General features: G+C 43.0%; 1 protein-coding gene across 1 annotated transcript in view; it reads left to right on the forward strand.

Moving 5' to 3' along the window:
* Positions 1-7,509, forward strand: part of LOC115456507 (exonuclease V-like) — a 31,658-nt gene extending 24,149 nt beyond the window's left edge. Inside the window, exon 6 of the mRNA XM_030185636.1 lies at positions 6,248-7,509. Within this exon, the coding sequence (XP_030041496.1) occupies positions 6,248-6,703 (456 nt within the window). The 3' untranslated portion in view covers positions 6,704-7,509. The remainder of the gene's footprint in view (positions 1-6,247) is intronic.
* The last annotated feature ends 6,197 nt before the right edge of the window (positions 7,510-13,706 follow it).

The raw sequence follows: 13,706 nt of genomic DNA on the forward strand, positions 1-13,706 counted from the left end.
TAGTATTTTTGAAAAGCGTAAACAGACGCTTCACATCTACCCTTTCAACTTCACTCATCATTTTATAGACCTCTATCATATCTCCCCTCAGCCGCCTTTTCTCCAAGCTGAAGAGCCCTAGCCGCTTTAGCCTTTCCTCATAGGGAAGTCATCCCATCCCCTTTATCATTTTCGTCGCCCTTCTCTGCACCTTTTCTAATTCCACTATATCTTTTTTAAGACGCAGCGACCAGAATTGAACACAATATTCGAGATGCGGTCGCACCATGGAGCGATACAAAGACATTATAACATCCTCATTTTTGTTTTCCATTCCTTTCCTAATAATACCTAACATTCTATTTGCTTTCTTAGCTGCAGCTGCACACTGAGCAGAAGGTTTCAATGTATCAACGACAACACCTAGATCCCTTTCTTGGTCTGTGACTCCTAACATGGAACCTTGCATGACGTAGCTGTAATTTGGGTTCCTCTTTCCCACATGCATCACTTTGCACTTGCTCACATTAAATGTCATCTGCCATTTAGACGTCCAGTCTCCCAGTCTCGTAAGGTCCTTTTGTCATTTTGCACAATCCTCCCGCGTTTTAATGACTTTGAATAACTTTGTGTCATCAGCAAATTTAATTACCTCACTAGTTACTCCCATCTCTAAATCATTTATAAATATGTTAAAAAGCAGCGGTCCCAGCACAGACCCCTGGGAAACCTCACTAACTACCCTTCTCCATTGAGAATACTGACCATTTAACCCTACTCTCTGTTTTCTATCTTTTAACCAGTTTTTAATCCACAATAGAACACTACCTCCTATCCCATGACTCCCAAATTTGTTCTGGAGACTTTCATAAGGTACTTTGTCAAACGTCTTCTGAAAATCCAGATACACAATATCAACCCGCTCACCTTTAGCCACATGTTTGTTCACCCCTTCAAAGAAATGTAGTAGATTGGTGAAGCAAGATTTCCCTTCACTAAATCCATGTTGATTTTGTCTCATTAATCCATGCTTTTGAATATGCTCTGTAATTTTGTTCTTAATAATAGTCTCTACCATTTTGCCCGGCACCGACGTCAGACTCCCCGTTCTATAATTTCCCAGATCTCCTCTGGAACCTTTTTTAAAAATCGGCATTATATTGGCCACCCTCCAATCTTCCGGTACCACGCTCGATTTTAAGGATAAATTACATATTATAACTCACAATAGCTTCGCAAGCTTATTTTTCAGTTCTATCAGTACTCTGGGATGAATACCATCCGGTCCAGGAGATTTGCTACTCTTCAGTTTGTAGAACTGCCCCATTACATCCTCCAGGTTTACAGAGAATTCATTAAGTTTCTCCGACTCATCAGCTTCGAATACCATTTCCGGCACGCCACCCAAACCTTCCTCAGTGAAGACCGAAGCAAAGAATTCATTTAATCTCTCCGCTACAGCTTTGTCTTCCCTGATCGCCCCTTTTACTTCTCGGTAATCTAGCGATCCAACCGATTCTTTTGCCAGCTTCCTGCTTTTAATATACCTAAAAAAAATTTTACTCTGTGTTTTTGCCTCCAACGCAATCTTTTTTTCGAAGTCCCTCTTAGCCATCCTTATCAGCGCTTTGCATTTGATTTGACATTCCTTATGCTGTTTCTTATTATTTTCAATCGGTTCCTTCCATTTTCTTTTTTTTTTTTTTATTTATGAAAATTTATACATTTATAATCAAGCAAATTCTTGTTTGAAAAGCAATGCATTTCAATCTGTTTAAAGGAAATACAAAACAAAGGAAAAAGATTTGAAATTTCTTGCTCAAGTCCACATTTGGTTCCTTCCATTTTCTGAAGGATTTTCTTTTAGCTCTAATAGCTTCCTTCACCTCACTTTTTAACCATGCCGGCTGTCGTTTGGTCTTCCGTCCTCCTTTTTTAATACGCGGAATATATTTGGCCTGGGCTTCCAGGATAGTGTTTTTGAACAGCATCCACGCCTGATGTAAATTTTTGACCCTCGCAGTCGCTCCTCTAGGTTTTTTTTTTGTTTTGTTTTGTTTTCACTGTTGTTCTCATTTTATCATAGTCTCCTTTTTGAAAGTTAAATGCAAACGTATTTGATTTCCTATGTATACTTCAAAGCTAATATCAAATCCGATCATATTATGATCACTGTTATCAAGCGGCCCCAACACCATTACCTCCCGCACCAGATCATGCGCTCCACTAAGGACTAGGTCTAGAATTTTTCCTTCTCTCGTCGGCTCCTGTACCAGCTGCTCCATAAAGCAGTCCTTGATTTCGTCAAGGAATTTTACCTCCCTAGCATCCCCCCATGTTACATTTACCCAGTCAATATCGAGGTAATTGAAATCACCCATTATTATTGTGTTGCCCAGTTTGTTTGCGTCCCTAATTTCCTTTAACATTTCTGCATCCGTCTGTTCACCCTAGCCAGGCGGAGGGTAGTACACTCCTGTCACTATCCTTTTCCCCTTTACACATGGAATTTCAATCCATAGTGATTCCAAGAAGTGTTTTGTTTCCTGCAAAATTTTCAATTTGATTCAAGGCTCTCGTTAATATACAATGCTACCCCTCCACCAATTCGATCCACCCTATTACGATATAATTTGTACCCCGGTTTGACAGTGGTTATCCTCCTTCCACCAGGGTGTCAGAGATGCCTATTATATCTAATTTTTCATTTAGTGCAATATATTCTAACTCTCCCATCTTTTTTCTTAGGCTCCTGACATTCGCATATAGACATTTCAAAGTATGTTTGTTGTTCTTATTTACATCATGCTCAGTACTTGACAGTATTAATTTGCAATCTTTTGTCTGTTTTTTAATTTTATTTAAGGACACCTGATCTACTATGGTCTCTTTTGCAACCTCACTATCAGGATACCCTATCTTCCCTGTTTTGGTGATATGTTTGAAAGATACCTTATCCTGAACCATGCTGTTTTTAGTGACTATCAGCCTTTCCCTCCCCCCCCCCCCCCCCCCCCCCCGTTTCTAGGTTAAAAGCTGCTCTGTTTAAATGCCGATGCCACCCTGGTTAAGGTGGAGCCCATCCTTTCGGAATAGGCTCCCGCTTCCCCAGAATGTTGCCCAGTTCCTAACAAATCTAAAACCCTCCTCCCTGCACCATCGTCTCATCCATGCATTGAGACTCCAGAGCTCTGCCTGTCTCTTGGGCCCTGCGCTTGGAACGGGTAGCATTTCAGAACATGCTACCCTAGAGGATCTGGATTTGAGCTTTCTACCTAAGAGCCTAAATTTGGCTTCCAGAACCTGTCTCCCACATTTTCCTATGTCATTGGTACCCACGTGTACCAAGACAGCCGGCTCCTCCCCAGCACTATCAAAAATCCTATCTAGGTGACGCGTGAGGTCTACCACCTTCGCACCAGGCGATCCTCACGTCCACCAGCCACCCAGCTATCTATATGCCTAATGATCGAATCACCAAGTACAACAGCTGTCCTATCCTTTCCCTCCCGGTCAGCACTTGGAGACATATCCTCGGTGCGAGAGAATAGTACATCCCCTGGTGGGCAGGTCCTGGCTACAGGAGTACTTCCTACTTCACCAGGGTGATGCTGTCCTTCTAGGTAGGAGACCTCCCTCCTCCAAGGTAGCACAGGGGCTACCAGACTGGAGGTGGGACTTCTCTACAACATCCCTATAGGTCTCCTCTGTGTACCTCTCTGTCTCCCTCAGCTCCACCAAGTCTGCTACTCTAGCCTCAAGAGAACGGACACGTTCTCTAAGAGCTAGGAGCTCTTTGCATCGGGCACACACATATGACATCTCACCAACTGGGAGATAATCATACATGTGACACTCAATGCAAAAGACTGGATAGCACCCCTCTCGCTGCTGGACTGCTGACTCCATCTTAGTGTTTTTGAGTTTTTCATTAATTTAAAACTTGCTACAGTATTAAGGATATTAGCCTAATATTAATGTGTCTTTTAGTTTATATAGTATATTGTATGATTTATTTAGTGTTTCCTTCTTAGATGGTAATGAATTGTATTTAAAACTCTGTAGGAGCACTCCTTGCTTGTTACCCTAATTACAATAACTGACTTTAAATGAAGAGTTGTCCTTGGGGTGGGAAGACAGAATCTAGCAGGCACTGCAGGATCTAGTTTAATCTGTTAATGCTGTGGTACAAAGTTTTTAAAATTAAGTGGAAAAGACTAAGGAGATTAGTTGATAAAATTTGCTTTTTATATTTTTATTTTGCCTAACACTAACATACAATTTCTCCTTTAAACCCCAATCTTTAAGTTCCCAAAGCACAAGGCAAAATAGCGTTCACTTACCAGAGAAATGTCCTCTTCTCTCGGAACTTCTCAGAACTTCTATTCTGAGCGAGGAATTGAAAGAGGGAAAGAGCCATAGAGAGCAAAGCAGCTCCTGGCTGTTTTACTGTGTCACTGTAGGGGAAATGAACACCACGTTAACAAACACAGCTGGCAGTCATCCAAAGAGAAAGGCAGATGCATGGGGGACAGAAGAATTTTGGGTGAGCACTTGTCCCCCTTGTTATAATGCCAATGCATGCAAGCAGGTCCCCTCTGCCAGGGGCAGACTGACAGTGACCTCGGTCCCCGGGCAGTAAAGGTAATTGGTCCCCCCCCCCCCCCCCAGCCACTGCCCACCACAGCTGCTGCAGCCCCCTGCTACACACTACAGTCGTCTGAACTTCAGTGGGCCCTTCTTGGCCCTACCTTGAAGGGCCCTGGTGATAAAGTGGCTTCTTCGGAGGCAGGAAAGAATGTCACTCTTTTCTTACCGCTATTCTGCCTGGCTGCCTGCGCAGCTGTGTTTTCAAAATGGGTGCCGAGACATTCCATTCTCTCAGTAGCTGTTTTTCAAACACGGATTCGCCAGGCAGAATAGCAGCAGTGGGCAGGAAAGAGTGTTGTTCTTTCCTGCCACCACAGAGACCACCAGAGCCCTTCAAGTGAGACTGGGTAGGGCCTACTGAGGCTTGGAGGGCTGTAGTGTGTGTGTGTGTGTGTGTGGGGGGGGGGGGAGCCTCTGGGCCTCCTAGGGCCTTTGGTCTCTCAGGCACTGCCCGGTTGCCCAAATGGTCAGTCCGCCCCTGCTGTCTGCTCAGGTCTCACCTTTTACAGTGCAGGTGTCCATTTCTCAGCAGGTAGACATTAGCTGTACGCAGCTGTGGCAGAAATTAAGTACCTGGGCAGATGAGCAGAGTTTTTCAGCTTTCTTGTGAGTGGCCCTGACATCCCTCGCTCGCACAATGCTGGTGGACAGCAGGTATTTTCTGTTTGATGGAGCACATGCATCACTATTGATGTTACTACTACTACTACTATTTAACATTTCTAAAGCGCTACTAGGGTTACAGTTTAACATAGAAGGACAGTCCCTGCTCAAAGAGCTTACAATCTAAAGGACAAGTGTACAGTCAATCAAGAAGGGGCAGTCAAATTGGGGCAGTCTAGATTTCCTGAAAGGTATAAAGGTTAGGTGCCGAAGGTATAAAGGTTAGGTGATGATGGAGCACATGCATCACTATTGATGTTACTCTTATGATGTGAAAGAACACAGTATATTACGCTATATAACAACTTGCAATCGTAGCAGATATTTTCTAATAGGACCCACTTGCACAACTAGAAATGTTTTGGACTTTAAAATTGGTATTTGTGTAAGCAAGGTATGCTTATGATTATATATAGGAGATCTTAAACCGGGGAGGAAGTGACGTCAGCGCTACGAGATGGCCGCTTGAGCGCAGAGCTCTGTGAATGCTGGAAATGAAAGTGAACTAACCTCCCGAAAAACGAAGCGATCTGACTCCAAACACAGATTTAAGGTTTCCTGAAGAAATGGCAGCGCGAAAGCGCTTGGAAAAGTTTAAATATACCTCGGAGAAGCCGGGAATGGCAAAGAGTCTGAATCTGACCTGGACCCCGAGGAGCCATTAATGAGTGAATTCGAGCTCAGTAAGACAGACTGTGTCCGATGGTTTAAAGAGCTGAAAGCAGAGATGGTGGCAACCCGACAAAGCATTCAAACGGCAGTTGTAGAGATGCTGAAGAAATGAAAGAGCTGGGGAATCGAGTTGCAGGAGATCTTAAACCATTGAGAGAATCTTGTTTTACTCGACAAAGTGTTAGCACAGGGTTCTTTTGGGCAATGTGTGTGGAGTTTTTTCTTTAGTGTTAATGATGCCCCATTGACATGATGTTTCTTTTGTATGCCCTTTTCTCCTTAGGTCAAAGTATATAAACACATGTTCGATGCCATGGTGAGAGGACAGATGAACCTAGACAATCTTATTAGGCACCTCTGTCTCAGGCCAGAGCAGCCATTGGGGGCTCACGTTAAGGAGCATGCAGAAAAGGCTGGCTTAACCGTGAACTGCTTTGGTGACCTCCTGGAGCTGACTTGCCTCAGCTTGACATTTTCCGACCTTCCCAACATTGACAGGTTAACATTAGAATATCACTATCAGAAGGACAACACCTTGATTGGAACAGAGACAGTACACTTTGGAAACATTGAAGAAGAGTTACAGGACTACATGGCCTTCTGGAAAGGATGGAGAGAAACAAAGGGTGTGGATATCGAAGAGGCATGGAAATGCAGGAGTTGCAACTATGTGGATATCTGTGAATGGAGAAAGACAATGGGAACAGTGATAAACCATACCAAGAGAACTAAACAATGACAATTTCCATTTTTAAGGACAAGATTAATGACGCTCTCAATGCCAACATTTGAAAGCTGCAAACATTAAGAGAAATTTTAGGAAGAAGCCAAAAGAAAACTGGTATTGGCCCAAAATATGGTAGACCTGCCTCTAAAAAAAAGGATATTTAATAACTTGGTGTTAGTCTTCTATCTGTTAGATGTTATTTTTCATGCCGGGATAACTCAAAACTCTACTCGTACTTGGTGTCTAGGGCCTTTTTTTGTGCAGATATATCTAGGCACAAATGATATGGAGAGTTGTTGTTTTTTTTTTTCCAAAGTACATTTATCTATGTATAAATTATTAAGTAAAAAAATGATTCCACAGAAATGGTAGAATAGATTTTTATTGTCTGTATAGCCTGGGGATTAGAACCCCCTCACTGGTTGGACTGGAGAGAATCAGGTGTGTCAAACTGACATTGTTCCCTATTTTGAGATAGGAACCTTGTAACTATTGTGATGGACCATGCATAGTATTGTGTAAATAATAAGTTTTATATCACAGATTAGGTATTAATGATTAAATATGGCTTGACATTTATTGGTTGATAATGTAGGAATCCTGTCAAATCTGTTCCCAAATCATCCAAAATACTTGCTGAAAATTAGAGAGATTACCTAAGATATTACAATTATGGTGGTTTACCTGGCAAACCCCGCATCTCTTTCATTTATAGAAAGATTCTGTCTTTAATCATTCCCTTTGCTGCCTGATGATTTTATCTCCCTTATAGAAAATAAATGTGAATTCTTCTCTGGGGCTTCCCTCTCTCTCTATCCTCCAAGACCAGCAGTCCACAGGCCTTGAGGTTTTCTAAGTGCTTGTTAAGTTTTCTTCATGTGTTTCTTCTATAGTGATATTGAAAGAACATTTTGGGAAACCAGCAGAATAGAAAAATGCATTGTTTTGTATATTATTATTTTGTATTAATTGTATAAATCTGTGGTATTTTATTTTATAGTAATTTCTTTCCATTTTACCCTCAAGATTAAAGCTAAATATTTTTTAGACTATTTCCTATTTGGAACGGCCTACATGTGTCTTACAGGTACATTTTTTCAGCACAGGATAGTATATTCTTAGGGCCCTGTTTACTACAGCTTGTTAGCATTTTTAACGCACCTACAATTAGCGTGCGTATTAACCATGTAGGCGCCTGTAGGGATATTGTAGGCGTGTACAAGGTTAACGCGCGTTAGAAACGTTAATGCACCTATAAGGCAGTAAACAGGGCCCTTAGTTAACTATACAGAGGTAGATTTTCAAAGAACCGCCGTACAATGAAGGTTAGGGATGTGCAGTTATTTGAAGTGACAAGAGAAATGTCAACAAGAAGAAAAGCAGAAAAGATTCCAGCTTTTGTTTTGTGCGTTAATAGTGTTTAGTATTAACTATACGCACTAATTCTATGTTACTATGGGCGTTTTTACAAAGGCACGCTATAGGCATATTAGCGTCTTTAACACGTGTTAATGGTTGACGCGCATTAAACGCTCATGCGCCTATAGGAATGTATTGCCACATTAGCGTTTAACGTGTCTTAACTTTAAATGCACGTTAAAAATGCAAACACACCTTAGTAAACATAACCCTATGCTATGTTACTTTTCATGAAGCACATGCTCTTTGGACTAAATTCTGTATATCGCACTTAAAAACTCGGCGCCAAAATGAATTTCACCTGTGCATTCTATAAAGTGCACCTGAATTTAAGCGTACTTTATAGAATAAGCCTAAATTTTTGCACAGTTTATAGAATACACCAAGCGCCAGTCTGCGAGACTAAATATAGTCACGGGCAGTTACACCAAGTAAAACCTTGTGTAGATGCCAACACCTAAATTACATGCAGACTGGATGTATTGTATAACCACGTGCACAGATTTTAGAAATGGCCATGCCCCTTTCAACTATGCAACTTAGAATTTACTTGCAGCACGTCATAGAATATGCTTAGTTCTACACGTAAATTCTATGTACCCATCTACCCAACATATATCCAGGAAACAACGACAATGACCTAGACTATATCTCCATTTGCTTAGCCCGTGTCCCATTCCCCTCCCGCCTCCTCTACCCCTCCTCCAATGCTCACACCTCTCCTACTCCCTTCACCCTTGCCCATCTCTATCTACCTATCTCTTTTATTATTCTGCTATACTTACTTATATTTTCTCTATCAATACTTTGTAATCCCTATTACTATGTAAGCCTGCTTTAAGTGGGAAAGCGCGGGGTACAAATGTAATAATAAATACATAAATAATGCCAATTAGTGTCAATTGCTTAATTATCAGTGCTGATTGGCTTGTTCACCATGTGTATTGTTATGGAATATGCTTCAGTTTTCACGCAGAAATCTCAGTGTGATCTATTGAATCCGGAAGTAAAATTTGCAGAGAGGGTGCACTCATTCCCTATAGTGCATGCATGTTTAAACCATCGGGAAAGAGTGCGTGCTCATTCCAAAAGAGTTCACACTCTTAACAACATTTCTCCTCTAGCAAAAAAAAAAAAGAAAAGCTGCTTTCTGTCCCCCTGTCCCTTATAGATTGCGTGACAGGAGAAGGTAAAAGTGAACCGCTGCACATCAGGTCACTTCTTCCTTCTCTGCCGACTTAGACCCAACAGCTTAGGTGAACCACATGGCTGTAGGAAGACGTGAGCAGTGTAGTCTAAATTGGCAGAGGAAGTGACACAGTACTGCACAATCTCTGCAGGGGAGGGGGTAGAGTGACCCAATGCTGACACTTCAAGTAGAAAGCTGAACATTCTGAGGGTGGGTAATCCTGTGCAAATTCTGCACTGTGCAGTTGCACAGAATTTTCCCAGGATTAATCCTTATACATTTTCACATTCTGCTTTCAAGAAAAAAAAAAACAATTCAAAGTGTATGAACGTAAGAGGTTTCTTTTACAACATACACTAAATTTTCAATAAAAGAACAAAGAAATGATGTAATCAAAACTGTGTGTTTACTCTTATGTCTTCACATCCTTTATCAAACCAAAATTAGCTCAGTAATTAAAGAGTTTGGGATTGTTGCATCGTCACTTACAGTCAAACTTTGGGTTCCAATTAGATTAGAACATAAGCGTTGCCACACTGGTTCAGACCAAATATCCATCTATCCCAGTATCCTGTTTCCAACAGTGGCCAATCCATGTTACAAGTACCTGGCACGATCCCAAAACAGTAAACCAGATTTTATGCTGCTTATCCTATTTTCCCAAGTTCATCTTAACAATGGCTTATGGACTGATGTTTTAGGAAAGTCTACAAACCTTTTTTAAACCCTGCTAAGCTAATAACTTTTACCAAATTCTCTGGAAACAAATTCTAGAGTTTAATTATATGTTGAGTGAAGAAATATTTTCTCCAGTTTGTTTTAAATGTACTACATAGTAACTTCATTGTGTGCCCCCTAGTTCTTATATTTTTGAGAACAGTAAATGAGAGATTCACATCTAGATGATCCACTCCACTTAGTATTTTATAGACCTCTATCATATTTTCCCTCAGCCATCTCTTCTCCAAGCTGAAGAGCCTTAGCCACTTTAGCCTTTCCTAGTACTACTAGTGCTACTACTAATCATTTCTATAGCGCTAGTAGATGTACTCTCCTCTCTCCCCTGCCCTCCCCTCTATCCACCCATATCCAGCAACTCTCCTCTCTCCCCTGCCCTCCCCTCCATCCACCCATGTCCAGCAACTCACCTCTCTCCTGCCCTCCATCCATCCCTGTCCAGCAACTCTCCTCCCCGCTGCCCTCGCCTCCATCCACCCATGTCCAGCAACTCCCCTCTCCCCAGCCCTCCCCTCCATCCACCCATGCCCAGCAACTCTCCTCTCCCCTGCCCTCCCCTCCATCCATCTTTCCATCCATATCCAGCAACTCTCCTCTCCCCTCTCCTCCATCCATATCAAGCAATTCTCTCTCCCCTGTCCCCCTCCATTCATCCATGCCCAGCAATTCTCCTCTCTCCCCTGCCCTCCCCTCCCGCACCCATCCACGTCCAGCGATTCTCCTTTGCCCCAGCCCCCACCTGCCCGCCATCTTACATAGTAACATAGTAGATGACGGCAGAAAAAGACCTGCACAGTCCACCTAGTCTGCCCAACAAGATAAACTCATATGTGCTACTTCTTGTGTATACCTTACCTTGATTTGTATCTGCCATTTTCAGGACACAGACCGTACAAGTCTTGCCCAGAACTAGCCCCACCACCCAAACACCAGCCCTGCCTCCCAATCTCGGTTAAGCTTCTGAGGATCCATTCCTTCTGCACAGGATTCCTTTATGTTTATCCCATGCATGCTTGAATTTCGCTACCGTTTTCATCTCCACCACCTCCCGCGGGAGGGCATTCCAAGCATCCACCATTCTCTCTTTGAAAAAATACTTCCTGACATTTTTCTTGAGTCTGCCCCCCTTCACTCTCATATCATGTCCTCTCGTTCTACCGCCTTCCCATCTCCGGAAAAGGTTCGTTTGCGGATTAATACCTTTCAAATATTTGAACGTCTGTATCATATCACCCCTGTTTCTCCTTTCCTCCAGGGTATACATGTTGAGGTCCATAAGTCTCTCCTCATACGTCTTGTAACGCAAATCCCATACCATTCTCATAGCTTTTCTTTGCACCGCTTCCATTTTTTTTTACATCCTTAGCAAGGTATGGCCTCCAGAACTGAACACAATACTCCAGGTGGGGCCTCACCAACGACTTATACAGGGGCATCAACACCTCTTTTCTTCTGCTGGTCACACCTCTATACAGCCTAGCAACCTTCTGGCTACGGCCACCGCCTTGTCACACTGTTTTGTCGCCTTCAGATCCTCAGATACTATCACCCCAAGATCCCTCTCCCCATCCGTAACTATCAGACTCTCCCCGCCTAACACATACTTCTCCCGTGGATTTCTACTCCCTAAGTGCATCACTTTGCATTTCTTCGCATTGAATTTTAATTGCCAAACCTTAGACCATTCTTCTAGTTTCCGCAGATCCTTTTTCATGTTTTCCACTCCCTCCCCGGTGTCCACTCTGTTACAAATCTTAGTATCGTCCACAAAAAGGCAAACTTTACCTTCTAACCCTTCGGCAATGTCACTTACAAATATATTGAACAGAATCGGTCCCAGCACCGATCCCTGAGGCACTCCACTACTCACCTTCCCCTCCTCTGAGCAAATTCCATTTACCACCACCCTCTGGTTTCTGTCCGTCAACCAGTTCCTAATCCAGTTCACCACTTCAGGTCCTATCTTCAGCCTGTCCAGTTTATTTAAGAGCCTCCTGTGGGGAACTGTGTCAAAAGCTTTGCTGAAATCTAAGTAGATTACGTCCATAGCACGTCCTTGATTCAATTCTCCAGTCACCCAGTCAAAGAATTCAATGAGATTCGTTTGACATGATTTCCCTTTGGTAAAACCATGTTGTTTTGGATCTTGCAACTTATTAGCTTCCAGGAAATTCACTATCCTGTCCTTTAGCATCGCTTCCATTACTTTTCCAATAACCGAAGTGAGGCTTACCGGCCTGTAGTTTCCAGCTTCTTCCCTATCACCACTTTTGTGAAGAGGGACCACCTCCGCCATTCTCCAATCCCTCGGAACCTCTCCCGTCTCCAAGGATTTATTAAACAAATCTTTAAGAGGACCAGCCAGAACCTCTCTGAGCTCCCTCAATATCCTGGGGTGGATCCCGTCCGGTCCCATGGCTTTGTCCACCTTTAGGTTTCCTAGTTGTTCATACACACTCTCTTCCGTGAACGGTGCTAAATCCACTCCGCTCTCACATGTACTTTTGTCAGTCCATCTCGGTCCTTCTCCAGGATTTTCTTCTGTGAAAACAGAACAAAAGTATCTTCTCCCCCAACATCCCCCTTTTCGTTCCTGCTGCCCTGCAGGGTTTAAATCTCTCATTTACCTCCATCGCAGTGGCCGTGTCAGTGAAAGCTCTGCCCATCTCTAGCCTTCCCTTCACTTGTTCTCAGTGTCCCGCCTTCTTCTGACATAATTTCCTCTTTCCGCGAGGGTGGGGCACTGAAAGGGAACGAAGGGAAGGCTAGAGACGGGCAGAGCTTTCACTGACGCGGCCGCTAAGAGGGAGGTCAATAAAAGATTTAAAACCCCCCAGGGCGGAGTGGGCACAGGAAAACGAGAGCTGTCAGGGAGCTGAGGTAAGTGGCGGTAAGCATGGCTTGTGGTGCCCCTCCAGAGGTCGGCGCCCCGCTGCCACGCTTACCTTGCTTACCGGGTTGCGCCGGCCCTGACAAAAATGGTCTGACCATGAAAGAGGAAGAGTACTCAGTGCTGACCTCTTAAATCTTGAGCTAGGATCTACCATTACTAAATCTAATGTATGACCAGTAGATTGTGTTGATCCTACAACATGTTGGACAAGACCTAGGTCTTCAATTAGCTAAAACCCCTATTATGTGGATGAGAGAAATTATCTACATGAATATTAGAGTCACCAAGCACAAGTAGATTGGGGAACTTTACTGAAGCATCTGCTATGTATAGACTGGTAGACCTTATCCCAGTAATACAGAAGAATATAAAAATGTGCATTAGCTGCAACCTCCAGTAAAAGTAGCTCAGGCAGGCCGTGGGAGGATATTTCTTTAACCTGAAGTAATGAGGTGAACATAATCGCCATACCTCCCCCTCATTTGTCAGCCCGTGTTGAAATATATGCAGAAACGTTCACAGGAAGACTTGAGAATAAATAAGCTTCCTTTCCAGGTAGCAGCCAAGTTTCAGTAACACAGAGGAAGTCAAGGTGACTGTCTTGCGTAGATGAAGATTTTTTTTCTTCAATGAATGACAATTTAGGAGTGCGAAAGATAATTCCTGTATGAGATTTTGCGCTGTAGGAAGAATTCTATTACAATGGGTAAGACATCTAACCCTATCAGGGTGCTCATTGTTTCTGAGAGGAGGTCGATGACCCCACCATACAGGGA

This window comes from Microcaecilia unicolor, chromosome 13, assembly GCF_901765095.1.
Source record: "Microcaecilia unicolor chromosome 13, aMicUni1.1, whole genome shotgun sequence".
NCBI classification, from domain to species: domain Eukaryota; kingdom Metazoa; phylum Chordata; class Amphibia; order Gymnophiona; family Siphonopidae; genus Microcaecilia; species Microcaecilia unicolor.